Consider the following 25,863-nt stretch of genomic DNA (forward strand, 5'->3'; position numbering starts at 1 on the left):
TTTCTGGTGGCGGTGGTGGTGGCGGTGGGTGCCGGGACGATCCTGGCACTTGGCCCCGGCCTCCCAGGGCCGCGCCGGACCCGCCGTTGTCTCCGCCTCCGCCGCCGACGCCACCGCCGAGTACCGTTGAGACATCTTCAGCTCGCGTTTCTTCATTGGCAACTTCGCCTGCTTCTCCTCGCGCTGCTGCCGCTCGCTTTTGACACCGACGCCGCTGTCGTCGTTCTCCGGCCTCGTCGCGCCAGTGACGTCGGCGTGGAATTTCTCGTTGTGTTCGTCATTTTCGGCGACGGCAGCTTCGAGTTTGACGGCGACCGGAGCGGTCTTGCTCGCTTGACGAGGTCGGGGAGATGCGCTCGGTCGTCACCTGAAATGTTTCATCGTTAGCCAAGGGAGGAGGGAATTAATAGTTTCTGTCGTTGCTGCCGCTGTTTAAACTCAATCCAACTGTGCTATGGGACATCCCGCAGTGAGCGGTGTATCACCCTGTAAGATGTTAATACATCAAATAGACGAGACCTTTTGCAAGGAATGAAGTATGCATTAACCACACACAGTACTTGTAGTGAACATGGAAATAAACTATATTTTTAAACCTGATTTGGAGCTTTCGTGACTGCATGAATAACTTTTTGGTTCTTTCGGTAAAGTCACGTAGAAAGAAAATTCACGTAGAAAGAAAATTAAATAGAATACGACGTTTCGATTGCAACACAAGCAATCATCAGCAGGTACGAACGAATGAGAAAAACAAACCTAGTAAACCAAGCCGTAAGCCCCGCGGTGAGCAAGTGCTATTCCGTTTTCACATCCGTCAACAATAAATTTGTTTAATTAACTATTTAGCGCGTTTTTTGTGCGCTTTACTTTTATTTATTTATGACGCGCGCACGACCATACAAACTCATGCGCCTTTAGTGGGGGGGACGGCCCATGCCTAGTCGCAGGCCTTCGGTGGGAGTGAGGGGGACATTTTCTTTCGTGTTAAAAATGCTATAAAAATACACTAAACGCTGATGTTAATTCTTTACTGTGCGATGTCCCCCCACCCCGATGCGTGCATTTATTACTACTATACAATCGCTAGATGCTACCACTATAGGCCCTAGATATTACTACAGAGCGGCAGGGGAGATCGTGGCTGGGGGGGGGGGGGGTAGCAGCCCAGCCCCAGCCTACCAAGGTGCCACCTCGGCCGGCTGGACAATCTAGGCGAGGCCGGAGACTCTGCACGGGACTAGGCCTCACCACGTCACTCTGTCAGGTGAGTACTTTGTGTCGATAAATGCTGCTATAGTCAGCATGTACTACTGTAGTGATAGCAGGTACCACCACAGTTGGTATGCACTGCTGTAATCATAGCAGATACCACTACAGTCAGTATGAACTGCTGTTAGATTAAGAGTAGGTTTGAAATATGTTTTTTAACCGGGCAACGCCGGGTACTTCCCGCTAGTGAAAAGGTATCTCATGATATAGCTGCTAACCCCGAGGTATAAATGCTCTCATACGTGCATTGTCTTTGTACTGGTCGCCTTTTGGCGCTCTCTAATGTGACACTGGTGATGAGACTAGGCCATAAAGAAGGCTGTCTCCGATGTAGACCAATCAGTTTCAAAGACAATGAATATATTATCAGAGCTTACGTGTTAAAATGTTTGTTTGCATGTTCACCATAAGTACGCGTGATTAATGCAGACTTGATTCCTTTAAAAAGGTATCTATTTAGTGTGTGAACATATTAACACCTCCTGTTATATTGCCAATAAGGGTAAAACCTATTCTTATTTTTCGGATCACCCTGTGTTATACGACAGCTGTAGCAAAAAAATATTGCCGCCACCCTGGGTAAACAAGCATAATAATTATAATAATCTTTAAAAAAGTCATCACTACCAAATATTAACTGTTGTTGCTGCTCCCCCGTTAAATTGTAAATGTCATATCTGCATTATGTCATGAACTGAGGTTTTAATAAATATTATCCACATTTTATGGACCAGTATCACGAAATCTCACAGGACCTGCACGAAACTCCTCTGTGTTAGAAAATTGAACCCACGGAAGCTGATATCAAGCTACCTCTAAGATCCACTTCTTCTGCAAGTGACACTCTGCTCCAGACAAAATGGCCCACAAAAGCGGATATCACAGATCTACCTCTGAGATCCCTTTTTCTTCGAGTGACACTCTGGTCCAGACAGAATGGCCCATGGGAGCGGATATCAAAGAGTTACCTCTGAGATTCACTTCTTCTACAAGTTGCACCGGTCCAGACAACGTGGCCCACAGAAGCAGATATCACAAATCTACCTCTGAGATCCCTTTTTCTTCGAGTGACACTCTGGTCCAGACAAAATGGCCCATGGGAGCGGATATCAAAGAGTTATCTCTGAGATCCACTTCTACAAGTTGCACCGGTCCAGACAGAATATTCCACGGAAGCAGATATCACAAATCTACCTCTGAGATTCCTTTTTCTTCGAGTGACACTCTGGTCCAGACAGAATGGCCCATGGAAAGGGATATCAAAGAGTTATCTCTGAGATCCACTTCTTCTACAAGTTGCACTGGTCCAGACAGAATATTCCACGGAAGCAGATATCACAAATCTACCTCTGAGATCCACTTTTTCTTCGAGTGACGCTCTGGTCCACACAGTGTCACTGGTCCACACACACAGTAGAGGGCGGCACAATCCCACTCGCTCTGCCACGTGAGAGTAATGCTTGTTGCATGACAGTCAAACCGCACTTTATTTGTTATTCTCAGAGATGGATTTTAGCCAAATTGGGTGCAGAACCAAATGTAAATGTCAAGTTTGTTTCGTGTAGTCTTTGGCGAGAGGGCTGATGTAATTAACTGGCTACACCTGTGAAGCCAGTTTAATTACAACTCTGTAAATCAATGGGTCTCCGTGCGAGTCTGTGGATCTCTATTAACCCTTTCCAATTCGGATGATGTAAGTCTTCGGAACAGAGCTGGAAGAGAAACTAAAATAAAATAACTTCATCGGTACCAAGGCTCCTACAAGGCCATGCGGCAGGGGGTGTGGCACAGTTTGGCGCTGGCTATTGTAGAGTGAAAAAATATTTAATACTAATAATGAAATGATCAATGAAAATAACTCAATTAAATCATGACGTTTCGGAGGCAACACAAGTCTCCGTCTTCAGGTGGGACCGTCACAGCCAAATTTACTGTATCAAGTGAAGAGAAAACCATGTTGCCTCCGAAACGTTGTGATTTAATTGAGTTATTTTCATTTATTATTATTTTATTTTTTATATTTTTTTACTTACGTGACTTTACCAGAAAAACCTAAGAGTATGAATCCTTGCAGTCACGAAAGCTTCAAATCTAGAATTATCGTAGAGTGGCGGCGATCTTGTCGCTATGGTTCTCTGCGGTAACAATGTCTTTAAAAACAACAGCGCCACACCTCTCCAAGTATAATTAATGCTGAGCCGCTTACGAGTTCCGAGATTCAGCGGTGAACGGGACACCCACCCTGCAACTTTAAGATGTCTCGGAACGGGAAAGGGTTAATGAATGGGTCTCTGGGCAAGTCTGTGGTTCTCCATGCTGCTATCTCGAAGGGCTGTTAACTACCTCGCCTGGTATACAAGTCATGGGTTCGATCCTGACCCTGAAGCCTGTTGTACATTTAGAATCAACATCACCACACGTTTAGAGCATTTGGGCTGCTATAAGCGTCCACGTGATGACCGGGTCACTTTTGAAAAAGAGCTGAATATATCAGTGGGTCTCACCTGGCAAAATAAACGAAAAAATACACAAAGTCACTTGAATAAATTTCGATTTAAAGCTTTCGTGACTGCAGGGATTCATCTTCTTGGTTCTTTCGGTAAAGTCACGTAGAAGGGAAATAATAAAATAATAAAAATAAAACATAATAAAATAATTCTCAATACGTTTCGGCCACAACGCAAGCTGCTGCAGCTCCTTACTATTAAAATTCCTTCCCTCTAATAATGACTTTGAAACCCCCCCCACCTCCTACGCATTCCACAAGTAGTGACTAATCCCATATCTGCATTTCCCATAAATATGCTAAATTGCTCTTGATATGCAAATTCCTTTGTCAAGGCGCCCCTTCCCCCCCTCCAACCCAGCTTAAATATACGCTGCCAAGCTTGGTGGTGCCCATTCAGACGCTGTCTTTCCGACAGACCTGTTCTTCACCTGAGGACGGCTGCTTGTGTTGTGGCCGACACGTCGTGAGAATAGTATTTTATAATGTTCTATTTTTATTATTTTATTATTTTATTATTTCCCTTCTACGTGACTTTACCGAAAGAACCAAGAAGGTCACTCGAATAAATTACAACCCGAGATGCGAGTGCGGTTTGGCGATGGCCTTTTTTGCCCGAGCTCGTCAAACGTACACGCATATACACGTCTATCGAAAAACATGGACAACTCCCCCACAACTCGAACCTGATTCCTTCTTCGTCGCCGCCGCCGCCGCGCCCTCTTCTGCCTTCCCGGAGAGAGCGGCTGACTCCTGCGGGGACTCTCCACAGTGCCGCTCGTCCCCTGGCTCGGCCTTCACCACCTCGCCACCTCCAACCCCCCGGCCAGCGGCCCCCTGGACTCCGCAAAGCCTCTCGATGGCCCCTTGCCTCTGCTCTTGAGACGAATCGTGCTGCTGCTGATTCTCTTGCTTCTGTTCTTGCTGCTGATTCTCTTGCTTCTCTCGCTGCTGCTGTCGATTCTCTTGCTTCTCTTGCCTCTGTTGCTGCTGATCCTCCTGCTGCTGCTGCTGCTCCTTCACCCGACGATCGTCGTCTGGGGAGCAGGGTTGCTCGTGCGAACCATCAACCTCGGCTTTCGGTCCACACGCATCTGTGACGGGCGTCTCTGCGTCCGTCTGCGATTGCTGCCGCCGCTCCGAGTCGGCGATCTCCGCGCTCGCCGGATCCTCGGCGCACGGCGATCCGGATCCGGCCGAGCCGGACAAGGATGCCGAGGCCTCCTGGCCGGGCGCGGCGAGGGGGCTGTCACCAGATTCGCCGCAGCCTCTGTCGTCCACCTCCACCTGAGCCTTGAGCAGCTGCACCACCTCGGCCAGTTGACCGCGGTCCCTGGTAGGGGTGGGAGTGATAGACTCACCTCGCTCACCTATTCGTTCGCTCACTCACCCGCTCATGCACTCACTCACTCACTCATCCACTTACTCACCCGCTGAGTGATTCACTCACCCACCCAACAACTCATTTACCCACTCACTCATTCACCGGGAGACGAGTCTCCAGGAGGCCTCGTCATCCTGCTACTTCGTGTAAAGGCGCACTTTGAAGTCGTCGCTCACCCACTCACCCACCCACTCACCCACCCACTAACCCTTCTCACTGACCCATCCACCCACCCACTCACCCACTGACCCACCCACCCACTGACCCACCCACTGACTCACCCACTGACCCACCCACTCACTCACTGACCCAGCCACTCACCCACCGACCTGTTCACCCACCCGCTCACCCACCCACTCACCCACCCACTCACCCACCCACCCACCCACTCACCCACCCACTCACTCACCCACCCACTCACTCACTCACCCACCCACCCGCTCACCCACCCACCCACTCACCCACCCACCCACTCACTCACCCACCCACTTACCCACCCACTCACTCACCCACCCACCCACCTGCCAACCCACCCACTCACCGGGAGACGAGTCTCCAGGAGGCCTCGTCATCCTGCTCCTCCGTGTAGAGGCGCACTTTGAAGTTGTCGCCCACACACCCACGAACTCACCCACTGACCCACCCACCCACTGACCCACCCACCGACTCACCCACTCACCCACCCACTCACTCACTGACCCAGCCACTCACCCACTTACCCAGCCACTCACCCACCGACCTGCTCACCCACCCGCTCACCCACCCGCTCACCCACCCACCCACTCACCCACCCACTCACTCACCCACCCACTCACCCACTCACCCACCCACTCACCCACCCACTCACCCACCCACCAACCCACCCACCCACTCACCGGGAGACGAGTCTCCAGGAGGCCTCGTCATCCTGCTCCTCCGTGTAGAGGCGCACGTTGAAGTCGTCGTCGAGCTGCAGCCAGTAGGCGAGGCCGTCGCGGTCGCGCCCGATGGGCTGCAGCCTCATCGCGTCCTCATCCTCCTCGTTCACCACGTTCTTGAACTTGACGTTGTCGTCAAACTGGCTCTCGCACAGGTGCTGCCTCGGACGAGGTGGGCGGCAAGGGGGGGTGGGGAGAGGAGTGGTGAGTGGCGAGTGAGTGAGTGAGCTCAAGTGTCAGGATGATGCCGTATGACCTGGTGAGAAATTAAGGGGACCAGGAGAGGAGTCTCATTTTGCGAGCAGTGACCTGCGGCCGTGAGTCTGATGATCGCTGCTGTGTGTGGCATAACATAGGGCACCCCCGGTGGCAGCTGTACCTGTGCATTAGTTTGTTGGTATGGGGGAGGGGGTGATGATCGCTGCTGTGTGTGGCACACCCTAGGGGCGCCCTGGTGGCAGCTGTCTCTGTGCGTTAGTCTGCCGGCAAGGGGCGATAATCACTGCTGTGTGGGCAACCACGCTGGCGAGATGTTAAATCCACGCAACCGCGGGGAGAGAGAAAATAAAACTCTGAATACACAACAGCAGGCGTCAGGCTCGGAATGGAACCCACGACCTCCTGCACGCCAGGCGTGGTAGTCAACATCTCGCCAATGGGCGAGCGAGCGGGCGAGCGGGCGGGGCGATCAACGTGATGGGAAGACAGAGGAGTGGATCCGGGTACCTTGAGGATGACGAGCTTGTAGCTGGGATTGAGCTTGGGGTAGCCCAGAGTCTCCAGCTCCCAGGCCCACGTCAAGTTGTGATCTTGGCAAATCTGTAACGATAACAAAAGAAGCGTCTGTGGAGATTTGTTTGTCATTGAGCAGCCCTCCTCAATAGTAAGGTGGGGGGTGTCGCTGTTGTATATGTGACTCATCTATAGGGGTGGGGAGTGTCACTGTTGTATATGGGACTCATCTATAGGGGTGGGGAGTGTCGCTGTTGTATATGTGACTCATCTATAGGGGTGGGGAGTGTCGCTGTTGTATATGTGACTCATCTATAGGGGTGGGGAGTGTCGCTGTTGTATATGTGACTCATCTATAGGGGTGGGGAGTGTCGCTGTTGTATATGTGACTCATCTATAGGGGCGGGGAGTGTCACTGTTGTATATGTGACTCATCTATAGGGGTGGGGGGTGTCACTGTTGTATATGTGACTCATCTATAGGGGTGGGGGGTGTCGCTGTTGTATATGTGACTCATCTATAGGGGTGGGGGGTGTCACTGTTGTATATGTGACTCATCTATAGGGGTGGGGGGTGTCGCTGTTGTATATGTGACTCATCTATAGGGGTGGGGGGGTGTCACTGTTGTATATGTGACTCATCTATAGGTGTGGGGAGTGTCGCTGTTGTATATGTGACTCATCTATAGGGGTGGGGAGAGTCGCTGTTGTATATGGGACTCATCTATAGGGGTGGGGAGTGTCGCTGTTGTATATGTGACTCATCTATAGGGGTGGGGGGTGTCACTGTTGTATATGTGACTCATCTATAGGGGTGGGGAGTGTCGCTGTTGTGTATGTGACTCATCTATAGGGGTGGGGAGTGTCGCTGTTGTATATGTGACTCATCTATAGGGGTGGGGGGTGTCACTGTTGTATATGGGACTCATCTATAGGGGTGGGGAGTGTCACTGCTGTATATGGGACTCATCTATAGGGGTGGGGGGTGTCACTGTTGTATATGGGACTCATCTATAGGGGTGGGGAGTGTCGCTGTTGTATATGTGACTCATCTATAGGGGATGGGGAGTGTCACTGTTGTATATGTGACTCATCTATAGAGGTGGGGAGTGTCTCTGTTGTATATGTGACTCATCTATAGGGGACGGGGAGTGTCGCTGTTGTATATGTGACTCATCTATAGGGGTGGGGAGTGTCACTGTTGTATATGTGACTCATCTATAGGGGTGGGGAGTGTCACTGTTGTATATGTGACTCATCTATAGGGGTGGGGGGTGTCACTGTTGTATATGTGACTCATCTATAGGGGTGGGGAGTGTCGCTGTTGTATATGTGACTCATCTATAGGGGTGGGGAGTGTCGCTGCTGTATATGTGACTCATCTATAGGGGTGGGGAGTGTCACTGTTGTATATGTGACTCATCTATAGGAGATGGGGGAGTGTCGCTGCTGTATATGTGACTCATCTATAGGGGTGGGGAGTGTCACTGTTGTATATGTGACTCATCTATAGGGGTGGGGAGTGTCACTGTTGTATATGTGACTCATCTATAGGAGATGGGGGAGTGTCACTGTTGTATATGTGACTCATCTATAGGGGTGGGGAGTGTCGCTGTTGTATATGGGACTCATCTATAGGGGATGGGGAGTGTCGCTGTTGTATATGTGACTCATCTATAGGGGTGGGGAGTGTCGCTGTTGTATATGGGACTCATCTATAGGGGATGGGGAGTGTCGCTGTTGTATATGTGACTCATCTATAGGGGTGGGGAGTGTCACTGTTGTATATGGGACTCATCTATAGGGGATGGGGAGTGTCGCTGTTGTATATGTGACTCATCTATAGGGGATGGGGAGTGTCGCTGTTGTATATGTGACTCATCTATAGGGGTGGGGAGTGTCACTGTTGTATATGTGACTCATCTATAGGGGTGGGGAGTGTCGCTGTTGTATATGGGACTCATCTATAGGGGTGGGGAGTGTCACTGTTGTATATGTGACTCATCTATAGGGGTGGGGAGTGTCGCTGTTGTATATGGGACTCATCTATAGGGGTGGGGAGTGTCGCTGTTGTATATGGGACTCATCTATAGGGGTGGGGAGTGTCACTGCTGTATATGGGGGGAGGGGGCGGTGTCTGTGGGTTCACTCACGCGGACGAGGTGCTTCTCCCATCGTTCGTAGCTCACGGTGCGACCCAACTTCCGCAGCAGCTTCACATGCAGCTCCACCAGCACCTGGGGGACTGTGCGGCGGAGGGGGAGAGACAGCGAGGGACACAGGGAGACAGGGAGACATCAAGAGAGGAATACACAGACAGCGAGGGAGACATCAAGGGAGGAATACACAGACAGCGAGGGAGACAGGGAGACATCAAGGGAGGAATACACAGACAGCGAGGGAGACAGGGAGACATCAATGGAGGAATACACAGACAGTGAGGGAGACAGGGAGACATCAATGGAGGAATACACAGACAGTGAGGGAGACAGGGAGACATCAAGGGAGGAATACACAGACAGCGAGGGAGACAGGGAGACATCAAGGGAGGAATACACAGACAGCGAGGGAGACAGGGAGACAGGGAGACATCAAGGGAGGGATACACAGACAGCGAGGGAGACAGGGAGACAGGGAGACATCAATGGAGGAATACACAGACAGTGAGGGAGACAGGGAGACATCAAGGGAGGAATACACAGACAGCGAGGGAGACAGGGAGACATCAATGGAGGAATACACAGACAGTGAGGGAGACAGGGAGACATCAATGGAGGAATACACAGACAGTGAGGGAGACAGGGAGACATCAATGGAGGAATACACAGACAGCGAGGGAGACAGGGAGACATCAAGGGAGGGATACACAGACAGTGAGGGAGACAGGGAGACATCAAGGGAGGAATACACAGACAGCGAGGGAGACAGGGAGACATCAAGGGAGGAATACACAGACAGTGAGGGAGACAGGGAGACATCAAGGGAGGAATACACAGACAGCGAGGGAGACAGGGAGACATCAAGGGAGGAATACACAGACAGCGAGGGAGACAGGGAGACATCAAGGGAGGAATACACAGACAGCGAGGGAGACAAGGAGACATCAAGGGAGGCATACACAGACAGTGAGGGAGACAGGGAGACATCAAGGGAGGAATACACAGACAGCGAGGGAGACAGGGAGACATCAAGGGAGGAATACACAGACAGCGAGGGAGACAGGGAGACATCAAGGGAGGAATACACAGACAGCGAGGGAGACAGGGAGACATCAAGGGAGGAATACACAGACAGCGAGGGAGACAGGGAGACATCAAGGGAGGCATACACAGACAGTGAGGGAGACAGGGAGACATCAAGGGAGGAATACACAGACAGCGAGGGAGACAGGGAGACATCAAGGGAGGAATACACAGACAGCGAGGGAGACAGCGAGACATCAAGGGAGGAATACACAGACAGCGAGGGAGACAGGGAGACAGGGAGACATCAAGGGAGGAATACACAGACAGTGAGGGAGACAGGGAGACAGCGAGAGAGGAATACACAGACAGCGAGGGAGACAGGGAGACAGGGAGACATCAAGGGAGGAATACACAGACAGCGAGGGAGACAGGGAGACAGGGAGACATCAAGGGAGGAATACACAGACAGTGAGGGAGACAGGGAGACAGGGAGACATCAAGGGAGGAATACACAGACAGTGAGGGAGACAGGGAGACAGGGAGACATCAAGGGAGGAATACACAGACAGTGAGGGAGACAGGGAGACAGCGAGAGAGGAATACACAGACAGCGAGGGAGACAGGGAGACAGGGAGACATCAAGGGAGGAATACACAGACAGCGAGGGAGACAGGGAGACAGGGAGACATCAAGGGAGGAATACACAGACAGTGAGGGAGACAGCGAGACATCAAGGGAGGAATACACAGACAGTGAGGGAGACAGGGAGACATCAAGGGAGGAATACACAGACAGTGAGGGAGACAGGGAGACATCAAGGGAGGAATACACAGACAGCGAGGGAGACAGGGAGACATCAAGGGAGGAATACACAGACAGTGAGGGAGACAGGGAGACATCAAGGGAGGAATACACAGACAGTGAGGGAGACAGGGAGACATCAAGGGAGGAATACACAGACAGTGAGGGAGACAGGGAGACATCAAGGGAGGAATACACAGACAGCGAGAGAGACAGGGAGACATCAAGGGAGGAATACACAGACAGCGAGGGAGACAGGGAGACATCAAGGGAGGAATACACAGACAGCGAGGGAGACAGGGAGACATCAAGGGAGGAATACACAGACAGTGAGGGAGACAGGGAGACATCAAGGGAGGAATACACAGACAGCGAGAGAGACAGGGAGACATCAAGGGAGGAATACACAGACAGTGAGGGAGACAGGGAGACATCAAGGGAGGAATACACAGACAGTGAGGGAGACAGGGAGACATCAAGGGAGGAATACACAGACAGCGAGAGAGACAGGGAGACATCAAGGGAGGAATACACAGACAGCGAGGGAGACAGGGAGACATCAAGGGAGGAATACACAGACAGCGAGAGAGACAGGGAGACATCAAGGGAGGAATACACAGACAGCGAGGGAGACAGGGAGACATCAAGGGAGGAATACACAGACAGCGAGAGAGACAGGGAGACATCAAGGGAGGAATACACAGACAGCGAGGGAGACAGGGAGACATCAATGGAGGAATACACAGACAGTGAGGGAGACAGCGAGACATCAAGGGAGGAATACACAGACAGTGAGGGAGACAGGGAGACATCAATGGAGGAATACACAGACAGTGAGGGAGACAGGGAGACATCAATGGAGGAATACACAGACAGTGAGGGAGACAGCGAGACATCAAGGGAGGAATACACAGACAGTGAGGGAGACAGGGAGACATCAATGGAGGAATACACAGACAGTGAGGGAGACAGGGAGACATCAATGGAGGAATACACAGACAGTGAGGGAGACAGCGAGACATCAAGGGAGGAATACACAGACAGTGAGGGAGACAGGGAGACATCAAGGGAGGAATACACAGACAGTGAGGGAGACAGGGAGACATCAAGGGAGGAATACACAGACAGTGAGGGAGACAGGGAGACATCAATGGAGGAATACACAGACAGTGAGGGAGACAGGGAGACATCAAGGGAGGAATACACAGACAGTGAGGGAGACAGAGAGACATCAAGGGAGGAATACACAGACAGTGAGGGAGACAGGGAGACATCAATGGAGGAATACACAGACAGTGAGGGAGACAGGGAGACATCAATGGAGGAATACACAGACAGTGAGGGAGACAGCGAGACATCAAGGGAGGAATACACAGACAGTGAGGGAGACAGGGAGACATCAATGGAGGAATACACAGACAGTGAGGGAGACAGCGAGACATCAAGGGAGGAATACACAGACAGCGAGGGAGACAGGGAGACATCAAGGGAGGAATACACAGACAGTGAGGGAGACAGCGAGACATCAAGGGAGGAATACACAGACAGTGAGGGAGACAGGGAGACAGGGAGACAGAGAGACATCAAGGGAGGAATACACAGACAGTGAGGGAGACAGGGAGACATCAATGGAGGAATACACAGACAGTGAGGGAGACAGGGAGACATCAATGGAGGAATACACAGACAGCGAGGGAGACAGGGAGACATCAAGGGAGGAATACACAGACAGTGAGGGAGACAGCGAGACATCAATGGAGGAATACACAGACAGTGAGGGAGACAGGGAGACATCAAGGGAGGAATACACAGACAGCGAGGGAGACAGGGAGACATCAAGGGAGGAATACACAGACAGTGAGAGAGACAGGGAGACATCAAGGGAGGAATACACAGACAGTGAGGGAGACAGAGAGACATCAAGGGAGGAATACACAGACAGTGAGGGAGACAGGGAGACATCAATGGAGGAATACACAGACAGTGAGGGAGACAGGGAGACATCAATGGAGGAATACACAGACAGTGAGAGAGACAGCGAGACATCAAGGGAGGAATACACAGACAGTGAGGGAGACAGCGAGACATCAAGGGAGGAATACACAGACAGTGAGGGAGACAGGGAGACATCAATGGAGGAATACACAGACAGTGAGGGAGACAGGGAGACATCAATGGAGGAATACACAGACAGTGAGGGAGACAGGGAGACATCAAGGGAGGAATACACAGACAGTGAGGGAGACAGCGAGACATCAAGGGAGGAATACACAGACAGTGAGAGAGACAGGGAGACAGGGAGACATCAAGGGAGGAATACACAGTGAGGGAGACAGCGAGACATCAAGGGAGGAATACACAGACAGTGAGGGAGACAGGGAGACATCAAGGGAGGAATACACAGACAGCGAGGGAGACAGCGAGACATCAAGGGAGGAATACACAGACAGTGAGAGAGACAGGGAGACAGGGAGACATCAAGGGAGGAATACACAGTGAGGGAGACAGCGAGACATCAAGGGAGGAATACACAGACAGTGAGAGAGACAGGGAGACATCAAGGGAGGAATACACAGACAGCGAGGGAGACAGGGAGACAGCGAGAGAGGAATACACAGACAGTGAGGGAGACAGGGAGACATCAAGGGAGGAATACACAGACAGTGAGGGAGACAGCGAGACATCAAGGGAGGAATACACAGTGAGGGAGACAGCGAGACATCAAGGGAGGAATACACAGACAGCGAGGGACAAGGCAAGACAGGGAGATGAGGCAGAGAGCAAGACGGGGAAGACAGGCATGTAGGCTAACCAGCTTACGTATGATGATCTGTTAATTTACACTATGAGACCTCCTTTACCAGCGGCAAAATATAGTAATAGGTTTTTACCCTTTCAACTGGTACAAAAACTGACACCTTTATACTATTTCTATATTTTGCCACTGGTAAAGGAGGTCTCATAGTGTAAATGCTTACCCCGAGCTCTCAATATTCTGATAGTGCGCTGTCTTTGAGTTGTACGCCTTTTGGCGTCATCTGGTCCAATACCAATGGAGACAAGGCTCTAAGAAAAGCTGTCTCGGGTGTAAACCAATCAACTTCAAGGACAGTGCATATCATTATCATCATCATCATCAGAGTTGTTTCTTTTTGTTTGCATTTTGACTGCTTGTGTTGTGGTTATTGCCAACATGATGCCTTGTATAAAGGTGTCAGTTTCTGTACCAGTTGAAAGGGTAAAAACCTATTACTATGATGATCTGCTCATTGCTTCTCAATCCGAAGAGTTGGAGACTCTGCTGCTGAACCTTGAGCATGGCACTAAGATGGGGCCTCATCATCAGCCTCACCAAAACGAAGCATCTGCCTGGGTATTCAGATCGGACTCGTGATGGACGCGGCCAGGCAGTGCCAGGCTAGGTGCACTTAGAAAGTACTGGAGAGTTGGAGGCGGTCGTCTTCCTATAGCAACAACGAAGAGAGGTGGAGCGAAGCTCACAACAATGAGCGGAGCGCCGGGCGGCTAAAACAGTGGGGAGCACAGATGGTGCATCTGCCAGCCATCTCAGTCGGTCAACCCCATGGCACCTGGGTCTGTCCCGTGACCTCCTCTCGCCAGCCCTTCATGCGGCAGCGTCACAGTGCACCTAGCCTGGCACAAGCACATGTAACAAATCAACCCAGGCGGCTGCTTATGTAACGTATTTCATTGCTCCATGTTCTACGTCGACGTGCCTACTATTCCGATGTAAAGCTTTCGTGACTGCAGGGATTCATCTTCTTGGTTCTTTCGATAAAGTCACGTAGAAGGGAAGTAATGAAATCATAAAAATAAAACATAATAAGTTATTATGTTTTCATAAATTATTATGTTTTATTTTTATTATTTTCATAAAAATAAAACATAATAAATTATTATGTTTTAATAAATTATTACGTTTTATTTTTATTATTTTATTACTTCCCTTCTACGTGACTTTACCGAAAGAACCAAGAAGGTGCCTACTATTGTTATCGCGTAGTGGGCCTGCGTGCGGGTGGGGTAAAGTGTGGGAAGGCAGCACATCACACGTGACGTCATGGTTGTGGACCAGAGCGGAAAAGTAAAATGTAATACCCCTCGGGAGTCTAAGACTTATTTTTTTTACTATTTTTTTTATTTTACCAGGTAAGGCCCACTGAGTTACGTAGATCTTTTTCATCAGAAGCGACACTGGCTATCACGCACGATGGCTCAACAAAGTGGCTTTTCATCACGTGGAAATGTATAGCGGCCGAATACACTTGAAGGCACGTTTGATTCTAAACGTGGAGGGAAAAAACCAGAGGACCCGGATAAAACTCCACGCGACCACGGTGGGAGAGAGAGACACGCAAACTCCAAATATACAGCAGCAGGCGTCAGGGTCGGGATCGAATCCACGACCTCCTGCACACCAGGGGAGGTAGTTAACATCTCCCGAACCCATGACCTCCTGTACACCAGGCGAGGTAGTTAACATCTCCTAGCCACCGTGGTGATGATGAGAGAGACACGCAGACTCCAAATATACAGCAGGCGGCAGGGTCGGGATCTAACCCACGATCTCCTGTATACCAGGGGAGGTAGTTAACATCTCCCAGCTACTGTGGCGATGATGAGAGACACGCAAACTCCAAATATACAGCAGGCGTCAGGGTCGGGAACGAATCCACAGCCTCCTGTATACTACGCGAGGTAGTCAACATCTCCGAGCTACCGTGGTGATGAAAGAGACACGCAAACTCCAAATATACAGCAGCAGGCGTCAGGGTCGAGATCGAACCCACGACCTCCTGTATACCAGGAGAGGTAGTTAACATCTCCTAGCCACCGTGGTGATGATGAGAGAGAGACACGCAAACTCCAAATATACAGCAGGCGTCAGGGTCGGGATCGAACCCACGACCTCCTGTACACCAGGCGAGGTAGTTAACATCTCCGAGCTACCGTGGTGATGATGAGAGAGAGACACGCAAACTCCAAATATACAGCAGGCGTCAGGGTCGGGATCGAACCGACGACCTCCTGTACACCAGGCGAGGTAGTTAACATCTCCGAGCTACCGTGGTGATGATGAGAGGGAGACACGCAGACTCCAAATATACAGCAGGCGTCAGGGACGGGATCGAACCCACGTCCTCCTGTATACCAGGCGAGGTAGTCAACATCTCCCAGCTACCGTGGTGATGATGAGAGAGAGACACGCAAACTCCAAATATACAGCAGTAGGCGTCAGGATTGGGATCAAACCCACGACCTCCTGCACACCAGGGGAGGTAGTTAACATCTCCCAGCTACCGTGATGATGATGAGAGAGAGACACGCAGACTCCAAATATACAGCAGCAGCAGGTGTCAGGGTCGGGATCGAACCCACGTCATCCTGTACACCAGGCGAGGTAGTTAACATCTCCTAGCCACCGTGGTGATGATGAGAGAGAGACACGCAGACTCCAAATATACAGCAGCAGGCGTCAGGGTCGGGATCGAACCCACGTCCTCCTGTATATCAGGCGAGGTAGTTGACATCTCCTGGCAACAGCGAGAGCTTCCCCTGGAGCTGTAGGGGAGCGGTGGTGTAGCGGTTAGCGCTACACTGCGCTTCAAACCTGACTAGAGTTCGATTCCCGCTCACGGCCAACACCGGTGACGATCATCCGAACCGGACCTGGGCCTCCCAGAGGTGGACTCAGCCTCAAATGCATTCCTGGTGTGGTGTGTAAAGGCGGCCGCGCGTGCTGCTGGCCACCCACCCGCCCCGTGTGTTGTGCCGGCCTTCACAGGTGCTACTCGCTAACGGCACTTGCCCCTACAATCTGTTAAGGCTATACAGGGGATCTTTATCTTTGTATATGGGCTCGCCCCCCCCCCGCTCCATCCTCGTTCCCTATGGCACCCCCCTTCCTGTCCCCCAAACCTACCCCACTACCAACAACAACAGACGCCATTCGCCAGGCTAGGTGCAGGAGGTCACGGGACAGACCCAGGTGGTGCCATGGGTTGACTGCTGTGCCAGGCTAGGTGCAGGAGGAGGTCACGGGACAGACCCAGGTGGTGTCATGAGTTGACTGCTGTGCCAGGCTAGGTGCAGGAGGAGGTCACGGGACAGACCCAGGTGGTGCCATGAGTTGACTGCTGTGCCAGGCTAGGTGCAGGAGGAGGTCACGGGACAGACCCAGGTGGTGCCATGGGTTGACTGCTGTGCCAGGCTAGGTGCAGGAGGAGGTCACGGGACAGACCCAGGTGGTGCCATGAGTTGACTGCTGTGCCAGGCTAGGTGCAGGAGGTCACGGGACAGACCCAGGTGGTGCCATGGGTTGACTGCTGTGCCAGGCTAGGTGCAGGAGGAGGTCACGGGACAGTCCCAGGTGGTGCCATGGGTTGACTGCTGTGCCAGGCTAGGTGCAGGAGGACGTCACGGGACAGACCCAGGTGGTGCCAGGGGTTGACTGCTGTGCCAGGCTAGGTGCAGGAGGAGGTCACGGGACAGACCCAGGTGGTGCCATGGGTTGACTGCTGTGCCAGGCTAGGTGCAAGAGGTCACGGGACAGACCCAATTGGTGCCATGAGCTGACTGTGCCAGGCTCGGTGCAGGAGGTCACGGGACAGACGCAGGTTGTGCCACGGGTTGACTGCTGTGCCAGGCTAGGTGCAGGAGGTCACGGGACAGACCCAGGTGGTGCCATGGGGTTGACGGGACTACCGGCAGATGCACCAGCTGTCCCTCCCGCTGTGCCACTCGCTGTATTTTATTCGCCCGGCGCTCGTTGTTGTGAGCGTCGCTCCTCTGCCCTCCGTTGTTGCTGGAGGGCGACTGCCTCCAAATGCCCAGCAGCAGCAGCGTCCTTCAGGGGCCTCCTCCATAAACTCCAAAGATAAAGATATAGCCTGTGACAAGACTGTTGGCGGGCAAGTGCTGTTAGCGAGTAGCACCTACGAAGGCCGGCACTGTGGCACACGAGGGCGGGAGGGTGGAACAACACCACGCCCGGCCGCCTTTGTCTCCCCAGTGGCGATGTTCATTACACACCGAGTCGACCTAGGGGAGGCCCAGGGCCGGCTCGGATCATCGCCACTGCGGTGGTGTTGGTGGTGGCGTTGGCAGCAGCCGGGTTCTGAGCGCAGCGCGCTAACCGCTGCGCCACCGCTCCCCGTTCCGTAAACAAAGAGAGAAGATCCACGCCGCCGCCACCACCAACAACAGCAACAACAACCACTAAAACCACCACCAACCACCACAACCACAACATCTCAAACCACCTCACTAATCAATGACGGGTGAGTAGCAGAGATCGCATACGAAGGCCGTCGTGGTGCAAGGGTTGGGTGGTTGACCAGCATCAAACACCACCAACAACAACCAACCACTAAACCCACCACCACCAACCACAACCACCACCAACCACAACCACCACCAACAACACCACAAACCGCCTCACTAATCAATGACAAAGATCGCCTACGAAGACCGTCGTGGTACAAGGGTTGGTACAAGGGTTGGGTGACCAGCACCATACACCACCACCATCAACAACCACCACAACCACCACCACCACCAACCACAACCACCACCAACCACCAACCACAACCACCACCACAAACCACCTCACTAATCAATGACAAAGATCGCCTACGAAGGCCGTCGCGGTACAAGGGTTGGGTGACCAGTACCATACACCACCACCACCAACAACAACCAACCACTAAACCCACCACCACCAACCACAACCACCACCACCACCGCCTCAGTAATCAATGACAAAGATCGCCTACAAAGACCGTCGCGGTACAAGGGTTTGTGGGTGACCAGCACCATACACCACCACCACCACCAACAACAACAACCACCACCACAACAACCACCTCACTAATCAATGGCGGGCGCCGAGTAGCAGTCAGCCCAGGCGCTCGCTCAGCTCTCTCTCGATGGCGCCGCGCCTCTCGTTCTCTCTCGTTCTCTCGCGCTCTCTCTCTCTCGCCACTCACCGGCGCCGCGCTCGAGCAGCGCCTCCTCGAGCTGCGGGAAGGAGAGCGCGGGGAGGTCGAGAGCCGCCGAGTAGCGGCGCAAGAACGAGCAGACGACGGCAAAGGCCGGAACGTCGGCCACGGCCGCCATCTTTCTCTCCCCCCCCCCCTTTCTCTGACGACCCCCCCCCCCCCTCACAGCTCTCGATTCGATTCCGATTCTGTTTGCGATTACGGAGAGAGAGATTCGATTCCGGCTGTGAGCGGGGTAAAGGGGGTGAGGGTGGAATCGATTCCGCTTTCGTGGTGGTGGTGGTGATGTTGTTGCTGTGGAATCGATCGCGGTTGTTTGTGTATGTGGGGAGGTGGGGGGGGGGTGTGGAGGGGGGAGGTGGTGGGGGGGGAGGTGGGGGGGGAGGTGGTGGGGGGGGAGGTGGGGGGGAGGTGGTGGGGGGAGGCGGGGGGGGGAGGCGGTGGGGGGAGGCGGTGGGGGAGGCGGTGGGGGAGGTGGGGGGGGAGGTGGGGGGGGAGGTGGGGGGGAGGTGGTGGGGGGGATGTGGGTGGGAGAAGGTGGGGGGGAGAAGGTGGGGGGGAGGTGGTGGGGGGGAGGTGGGGGGGGAGGTGGGGGGAGGTGATGTGGAGGGGGGGAGGAGGTGGGAAGGGGGAGGTGGGGGGGTGATGGGGGGAGGTGGTGGGGGGAGGGGGTGGGGGGGAGGAGGTGGCGGGGAGGGGGTGGGGGGGAGGAGGTGGCGGGGGGGGGGAGGCGGGGGGGAGGTGGGGGGGGGGAGGAGGTGGGGGGAGGTGGTGGGGGGAGGTGGTTGGGGGGAGATGGTGGGGGGGGTGGTGGGGGGAGATGGTGGGGGGGGTGGTGGGGGGAGGTGGTGGGGGGAGGTGGTGGGGGGAGGTGGTGGGGGGGGAGGAGGTGGGGGGAGGTGGTGGGGGGAGGTGGTTGGGGGGAGGTGGTGGGTGGGAGGTGGTGGGGGGAGATGGTGGGGGGGGTGGTCGGGGGAGGTGGTGGGGGGAGGTGGTGGGGGGAGGTGGGGGGGGAGGTGGTGAGGGAGGTGGTGGGGGGAGATGGTGGGGGGCGGGAGGTGGTGGGGGGAGGTGGTGGGGGGGGGGAGGTGGTGGGGGGGAGGTTGTTGGGGGGAGGTTGGGGGGAGGAGGTGGGGTGATGAGGTGGGGAGGAGGAGGTGGGGGGGAGGTGGTGGGGGAGAAGGTGGGGGGGAGGTGGTGGGGGGAAGGTGGTGGGGGGAGGTGGTGGGGGGAAGGTGGTGGGGAGGAGGAGGTGGGGGGATGTGGGGGGGAGGTGGTGGGGGGGAGGTTGGGGTGATGAGGTGGGGAGGAGAAGGTGGGGGGAGTGGGGAGGAGGAGGTGGGGGGGGAGGTGGTGGGGGGGAGGTGGTGGGGGGGGGGTGGTGGGGGGGGGGGACTCTAAGGAATCCGATGAGCTGAGAAGCTCTTTACGTTGACGGATTGTTCCAGGAAGACAAATACACAAATAAAGTTACGGTATATTGTTCTTATTGGCAGTGTTGAGTCAATGGTGCAGTGTTGAGTCTATGGGCAGTGTTGAGTCTATGGGCAGTGTTGAGTCTATGGTGCAGTGTTGAGTATATGGGCAGTGTTGAGTATATGGGCGGTGTTGAGTCTATGGTGCAGTGTTGAGTATATGGGCAGTGTTGAAGTATATGGGCAAGTGTTGATTCTATGGTCAGTGTTGAGTCTAGGGAAGTGTTGAGTCTATGGGTAGTGTGTAGTCTATGGGCATGGTTGAGTCTATGTGCAGTTGAGTCTAGGTGCAGTGTTGAGTATATGGGCAGTGTTGATTCTATGGGCAGTGTTGAGTCTATGGTGCAGTGTTGAGTATGGGCAGTGTTGAGTCTATGGGCAGTGTTGAGTCTATGGGCAGTGTTGAGTCTATGGGTGTGTTGAGTCTATGGGCAGTGTTGAGTCTATGGGCAGTGTTGAGTCTATGGGCAGTGTTGAGTCTATGGGCAGTGTTGAGTCTATGGGCAGTGTTGAGTCTATGGGCAGTGTTGAGTCTATGGGCAGTGTTGAGTCTATGGTAGTGTTGAGTCTATGGGCAGTGTTGAGTCTATGGTGCAGTGTTGAGTCTATGGGCAGTGTTGAGTCTATGGGCAGTGTTGAGTCTATGGTGCAGTGTTGAGTCTATGGGCAGTGTTGAGTCTATGGTGCAGTGTTGAGTCTATGGTGCAGTGTTGAGTCTATGGGCAGTGTTGAGTCTATGGGCAGTGTTGAGTCTATGGGCAGTGTTGAGTCTATGGGCAGTGTTGAGTCTATGGGCAGTGTTGAGTCTATGGTGCAGTGTTGAGTCTATGGGCAGTGTTGAGTCTATGGTGCAGTGTGAGTCTATGGGCAGTGTTGAGTCTATGTGCAGTGTTGAGTCTATGGGCAGTGTTGAGTCTATGGTGCAGTGTTGAGTCTATGGTGCAGTGTTGAGTCTATGGGCAGTGTTGAGTCTATGGGCAGTGTTGAGTCTATGGTGCAGTGTTGAGTCTATGGGCGTGGTGTTGAGTCTATGGTGCAGTGTTGAGTCTATGGTGCAGTGTTGAGTCTATGGGCAGTGTTGAGTCTATGGGCAGTGTTGAGTCTATGGGCAGTGTTGAGTCTATGGTGCAGTGTTGAGTCTATGGTGCAGTGTTGAGTCTATGGGCAGTGTTGAGTCTATGGGCAGTGTTGAGTCTATGGGCAGTGTTGAGTCTATGGGCAGTGTTGAGTCTATGGGCAGTGTTGAGTCTATGGTGCAGTGTTGAGTCTATGGTGCAGTGTTGAGTCTATGGGCAGTGTTGAGTCTATGGGCAGTGTTGAGTCTATGGGCAGTGTTGAGTCTATGCAGTGTGAGTCTGGTGCAGTGTTGAGTCTATGGGCAGTGTTGAGTCTATGGGCAGTGTTGAGTCTATGGGCGGTGTTGAGTCTATGGTGCAGTGATGAGTTATAAATAGTGTTGAGTCTATGGGCAGTGTTGAGTCTATGGGTAGTGTTGAGTCTATGGGCAGTGTTGAGTCTATGGTGCAGTGTTGAGTCTATGGGCAGTGTTGAGTCTATGGGCAGTGTTGAGTCTATGGGCGGTGTTGAGTCTATGGTGCAGTGATGAGTTATAGGTAGTGTTGAGTCTATGGGCAGTGTTGAGTCTATGGGTAGTGTTGAGTCTATGGGCAGTGTTGAGTCTATGGGCAGTGTTGAGTCTACGGGCAGTGTTGAGTCTATGGGCAGTGTTGAGTCTATGGTGCAGTGTTGAGTCTATGGGAAGTGTTGAGTCTATGGACAGTGTTTAGTTTATGGGCATTGTGAGTTTATGGTGCAGTGTTGAGTCTATGGTGCAGTGTTGAGTCTATGGGCAGTGTTGAGTCTATGGTGCAGTGTTGAGTCTATGGGCAGTGTTGAGTCTATGGGCAAGTGTTGAGTCTATGGGAAGTGTTGAGTCTATGGGCAGTGTTGAGTCTATGGGCAGTGTTAGTCTATGGGCAGTGTTGAGTCTATTGTGCAGTGTTGAGTCTATGGGTAGTGTTGAGTCCATGGTGCAGTGTTGAGTCTATGGTGCAGTGTTGAGTCTATGGGCAGTGTTGAGTCTATGGGCAGTGTTGAGTCTATGGGCAGTGTTGAGTCTATGGGCAGTGTTGAGTCTATGGTGCAGTGTTGAGTCTATGGTGCAGTGTTGAGTCTATGGTGCAGTGTTGAGTCTATGGGCAGTGTTGAGTCTATGGGCAGTGTTGAGTCTATGGGCAGTGTTGAGTCTATGGGCAGTGTTGAGTCTATGGGCAGTGTTGAGTCTATGGGCAGTGTTGAGTCTATGGGCAGTGGTGAGTCTATGGTGCAGTGTTGAGTCTATGGGCAGTGTTGAGTCTATGGGCAGTGTTGAGTCTATGGGCAGTGTTGAGTCTATTGTGCAGTGTTGAGTCTATGGGTAGTGTTGAGTCTATGGTGCAGTGTTGAGTCTATTGTGCAGTGTTGAGTCTATGGGTAGTGTTGAGTCTATGGGCAGTGTTGAGTCTATGGGCAGTGTTGAGTCTCTGGGCGGTGTTGAGTCTATGGTGCAGTGATGAGTTATAGGTAGTGTTGAGTCTATGGGCAGTGTTGAGTCTATGGGCAGTGTTGAGTCTACGGGCAGTGTTGAGTCTATGGGCAGTGTTGAGTCTATTGTGCAGTGTTGAGTCTCTGGGCGGTATTGAGTCTATGGTGCAGTGCTTAGTCTATGGGCGGTGTTGAGTCTATGGTGCAGTGTTGAGTCTATAGGTAGTGTTGAGTCTATGGGCAGTGTTGAGTCTATGGGCAGTGTTTAGTCTATTGTGCAGTGTTGAGTCTTTGGGCAGTCATGAGTCTATGGGCCGTGTTGAGTCTATGGGCAGTGTTGAGTCTATAGGCAGTGTAAGTATGGGCAGTGTTGAGTCAATGGGCAGCATTGAGTCTATGGGCAGTGTTGAGTTTATGAGCAAATTTGAGTATATAGGCAGTGTTGAGACTATGGGAAATGTTGAGTCTATGGTGCAGTGTTGAGTCTTTGGGCGGTGTTGAGTCTATGGTGCAGTGTTGAGTCTTTGGGCGGTGTTGAGTCTTTTGGGCATTGTTGAGTCTATGGAAGTCTTGATTTGAAGCTTTCGTGACTGCAGAAATCCATACTTTTTGGTTCTTTCGGTAAAGTCACGTAGAGTTTAAAAGAAACTAAATCACGACGTTTCGGGCGCAACACAAGTGCCCCTAGGCTAGACGACAGAGCAGCGGCAGCAGCATCGCCACCCTCTACTGGTCGACTGATGCACACGGACAGCTGCCCCTGGGGGTGCCCCTTTTCACTCCGAATCTGTATTTATGCTGCAGGAGGAATCCGATGAGCTACAAAGCTCTTTTCTCACAGATGTCCAGTCGGGGCACAGGGTAAGAATTTCACGACAAGAAACGGTGACAAAAACACGACTGCAGTGCAAGAAAGGTAAACAAATCACCAAAACAACAAACAAATACAGCACTAACCCATCCCCATCCTAGCAGGCGAAGCCCACTGACGTATTAAATTAAATTATATTTTTTTAAACGCCTTGGCCACGGATGATAGCTCAAAAGAAGTGGCTTATCATTTGGAAATTCATAGCAGCAATATAATTTTATAATCTGAAAGCATGTCGAGATGAAGGTTTGTTGATGCCGTTAATCACGAGTTGTCATATTCATCTCTGTGGGTGTCTGTGGGTCTTCTGAGTCTCAGCGGGAATCGATGAGAATGTTTCGTTATTGGAACCACCTCGTTTCGTCTCTGGGCACGTCCATTCTGCCGTCTTAGTCCTCATCGGAAGTGACTCGTATTAAAATCGCTCAAGTGTCATTGTTATTTTACAACGTACTTGCTGTTAAGGTTTATTTATACTGGTAGGAACGAAGTGAACCAGCCTACAATAGATTATATCGCCCGTCCGTCCGTCCGATGTCCGATTAGGTGTAGCAACATTGCCCCCTACTGCAAACACTTGGCAGGACCCTACAAAAACCTTTAGACTCAGTGAGGCTTTCCTGGCTAAACAAGTGTAACATTCCCTTATAATTCCCTGAGATAGTTTTTAATTAAAACATTTAAATTCAAAATTAACTCACAGCGGCCTAAAGCCTACAGCTAGGCCTAAAGCCTAGAACTAGGCCTCAAACGCTCCCTTCGTATCGTACCCCCGCGTGTGTGCAAGGGAGTTAATGTTTAACAATGTTACATTCCCTCATGTTTTTAAATAGAAACATTTAAATTTAAAGCTTTTTCATAAATCATTAAAACATTTAAATTAAAAATTAACTCACAGCGGCCTAAAGCCTACAGCTAGGCCTAAAGCCTAGAACTAGGCCTCAAACTCTCCCTTCGTATCGTACCCCCGCCATTTAATTTTATTATAGCCATTCATTTGTTCGTTCCTACCAGCCCATCCCGCAGGGACCTGTTTTTTATATTTTAAATCTGTAATTTAGTTAGTTTAACGCGTAGCATCATGCTTTCTCGACCAATATTATCCATAATAGACGTTTTTTGGGTTAGATCGCGTAAATATAAATGCGTCGTTAAACCCAACACCACCCAACACAGCCAATCAGTGCGGTTTGTCTATTTAAGACCGAAACAGGAGGAGGATTTATCCACAACTCTGTCTGTCGCCTGATGATGCTGCTTGTTGTTGTTGTTGTAATTACTGGCGAAACTTCACGCTACTAGAATTGTAAATGTTGTTATGGGTTCACTCTCCAACACACAACCTGTGTCCTGTACTAGTATACTACAACAGACGATCTGTACAGGATTAACTGCGCTTGTGGAAAATACTATGTTGGGCAAACAGGACGAATGATCAGCACGAGACCAAAAGAACACCAAATAAATATTAAATACTCCCAAATACAACTGTCAGCAACAGCATAACACGCGTGCCAATAAGGACACTCAATTGATTTTGATAATGTTGAAGTTCTGTGAAAAACTAGCTACTACTGGCCACGACTAATTAGAGAATCTGTCGAAACTGAAAGAAATAAAAATCATTTTAACCGTTCGAGATAGCTACCGACTTAGTTCTGCGTGGAAGCGAATCATCAAATAACACATTTGTTGTGCCATACCAAGGCGCTGTATGCGGTCTTACCTGTCGCCACGCTCACAGGCCGACAGGGGGCAGCCGAGATAGTGAACGGGGTGGGGGGGTGTAGGGGTTAGCCTAAGGCAGTGGTTCTTAACCTGGGTTCGACCGAACCCCAGGGGTTCGGTGAGTCAGTCTCAGGGGTTCGGCGGAGGTTAAGACACGCACCCGACTCATATGATTCGTGATGACACGTCCGGCTTGGCCATCATTGGCTGCAAGTGATCACGCTACATTGCTTGGCCTATCTGTGCTGCAGGGAATTTGGTGCGCTCGGTAGTCGACTTGTGACTGTCGTGATGGCACGTCGTGTGATTTCTTTCTTAATATTTTAATCCCTTCATACTAACTATGTCGAGCAAAAAAAGAAAGTGGTCGGACGAATATGCACAATATGGATTCACTTGTATAACGGAACGTGACGGGAGTCAGCGTCCTAACTGCATGATTTGCAATGCCA

The 25,863-nt window shown here is 51.9% G+C and overlaps 1 protein-coding gene across 1 annotated transcript; it reads right to left on the bottom strand.

Annotated features, from left to right (window-relative positions):
• Window positions 1–151: 151 nt before the first annotated feature.
• Window positions 152–18,943, bottom strand: LOC133357307 (remodeling and spacing factor 1-like). Its single transcript, XM_061575188.1, has 6 exons — window positions 18,803–18,943; window positions 8,961–9,052; window positions 6,803–6,895; window positions 6,035–6,234; window positions 4,462–5,108; window positions 152–367 (listed from the first exon to the last, which is right to left on the bottom strand). Exons 1-6 carry the CDS (start codon window positions 18,930–18,932, stop codon window positions 153–155), a joined length of 1,377 nt encoding a protein of 458 aa, XP_061431172.1. The 5' UTR covers window positions 18,933–18,943; the 3' UTR covers window position 152.
• Between the last annotated feature and the right edge of the window lie 6,920 nt (window positions 18,944–25,863).

The sequence above is a fragment of the Lethenteron reissneri genome, chromosome 57 (genome assembly GCF_015708825.2).
Source record: "Lethenteron reissneri isolate LAM-NWPU_2019-01 chromosome 57, ASM1570882v1, whole genome shotgun sequence".
Classification (NCBI taxonomy): domain Eukaryota; kingdom Metazoa; phylum Chordata; class Hyperoartia; order Petromyzontiformes; family Petromyzontidae; genus Lethenteron; species Lethenteron reissneri.

Bases quoted from the DNA above. Each gene is read 5' to 3' on its own strand.
- LOC133357307 (XM_061575188.1), bottom strand. From the start codon at position 18,932: ATGGCGGCCGTGGCCGACGTTCCGGCCTTTGCCGTCGTCTGCTCGTTC. The intron at 6,896-8,960 runs GTGAGTGAACCC...TTATCGTTACAG, and splicing joins GGGAGAAGCACCTCGTCCGC to ATTTGCCAAGATCACAACTT. The intron at 368-4,461 runs GTTCGAGTTGTG...GAAACATTTCAG, and splicing joins GGCGACGAAGAAGGAATCAG to GTGACGACCGAGCGCATCTC.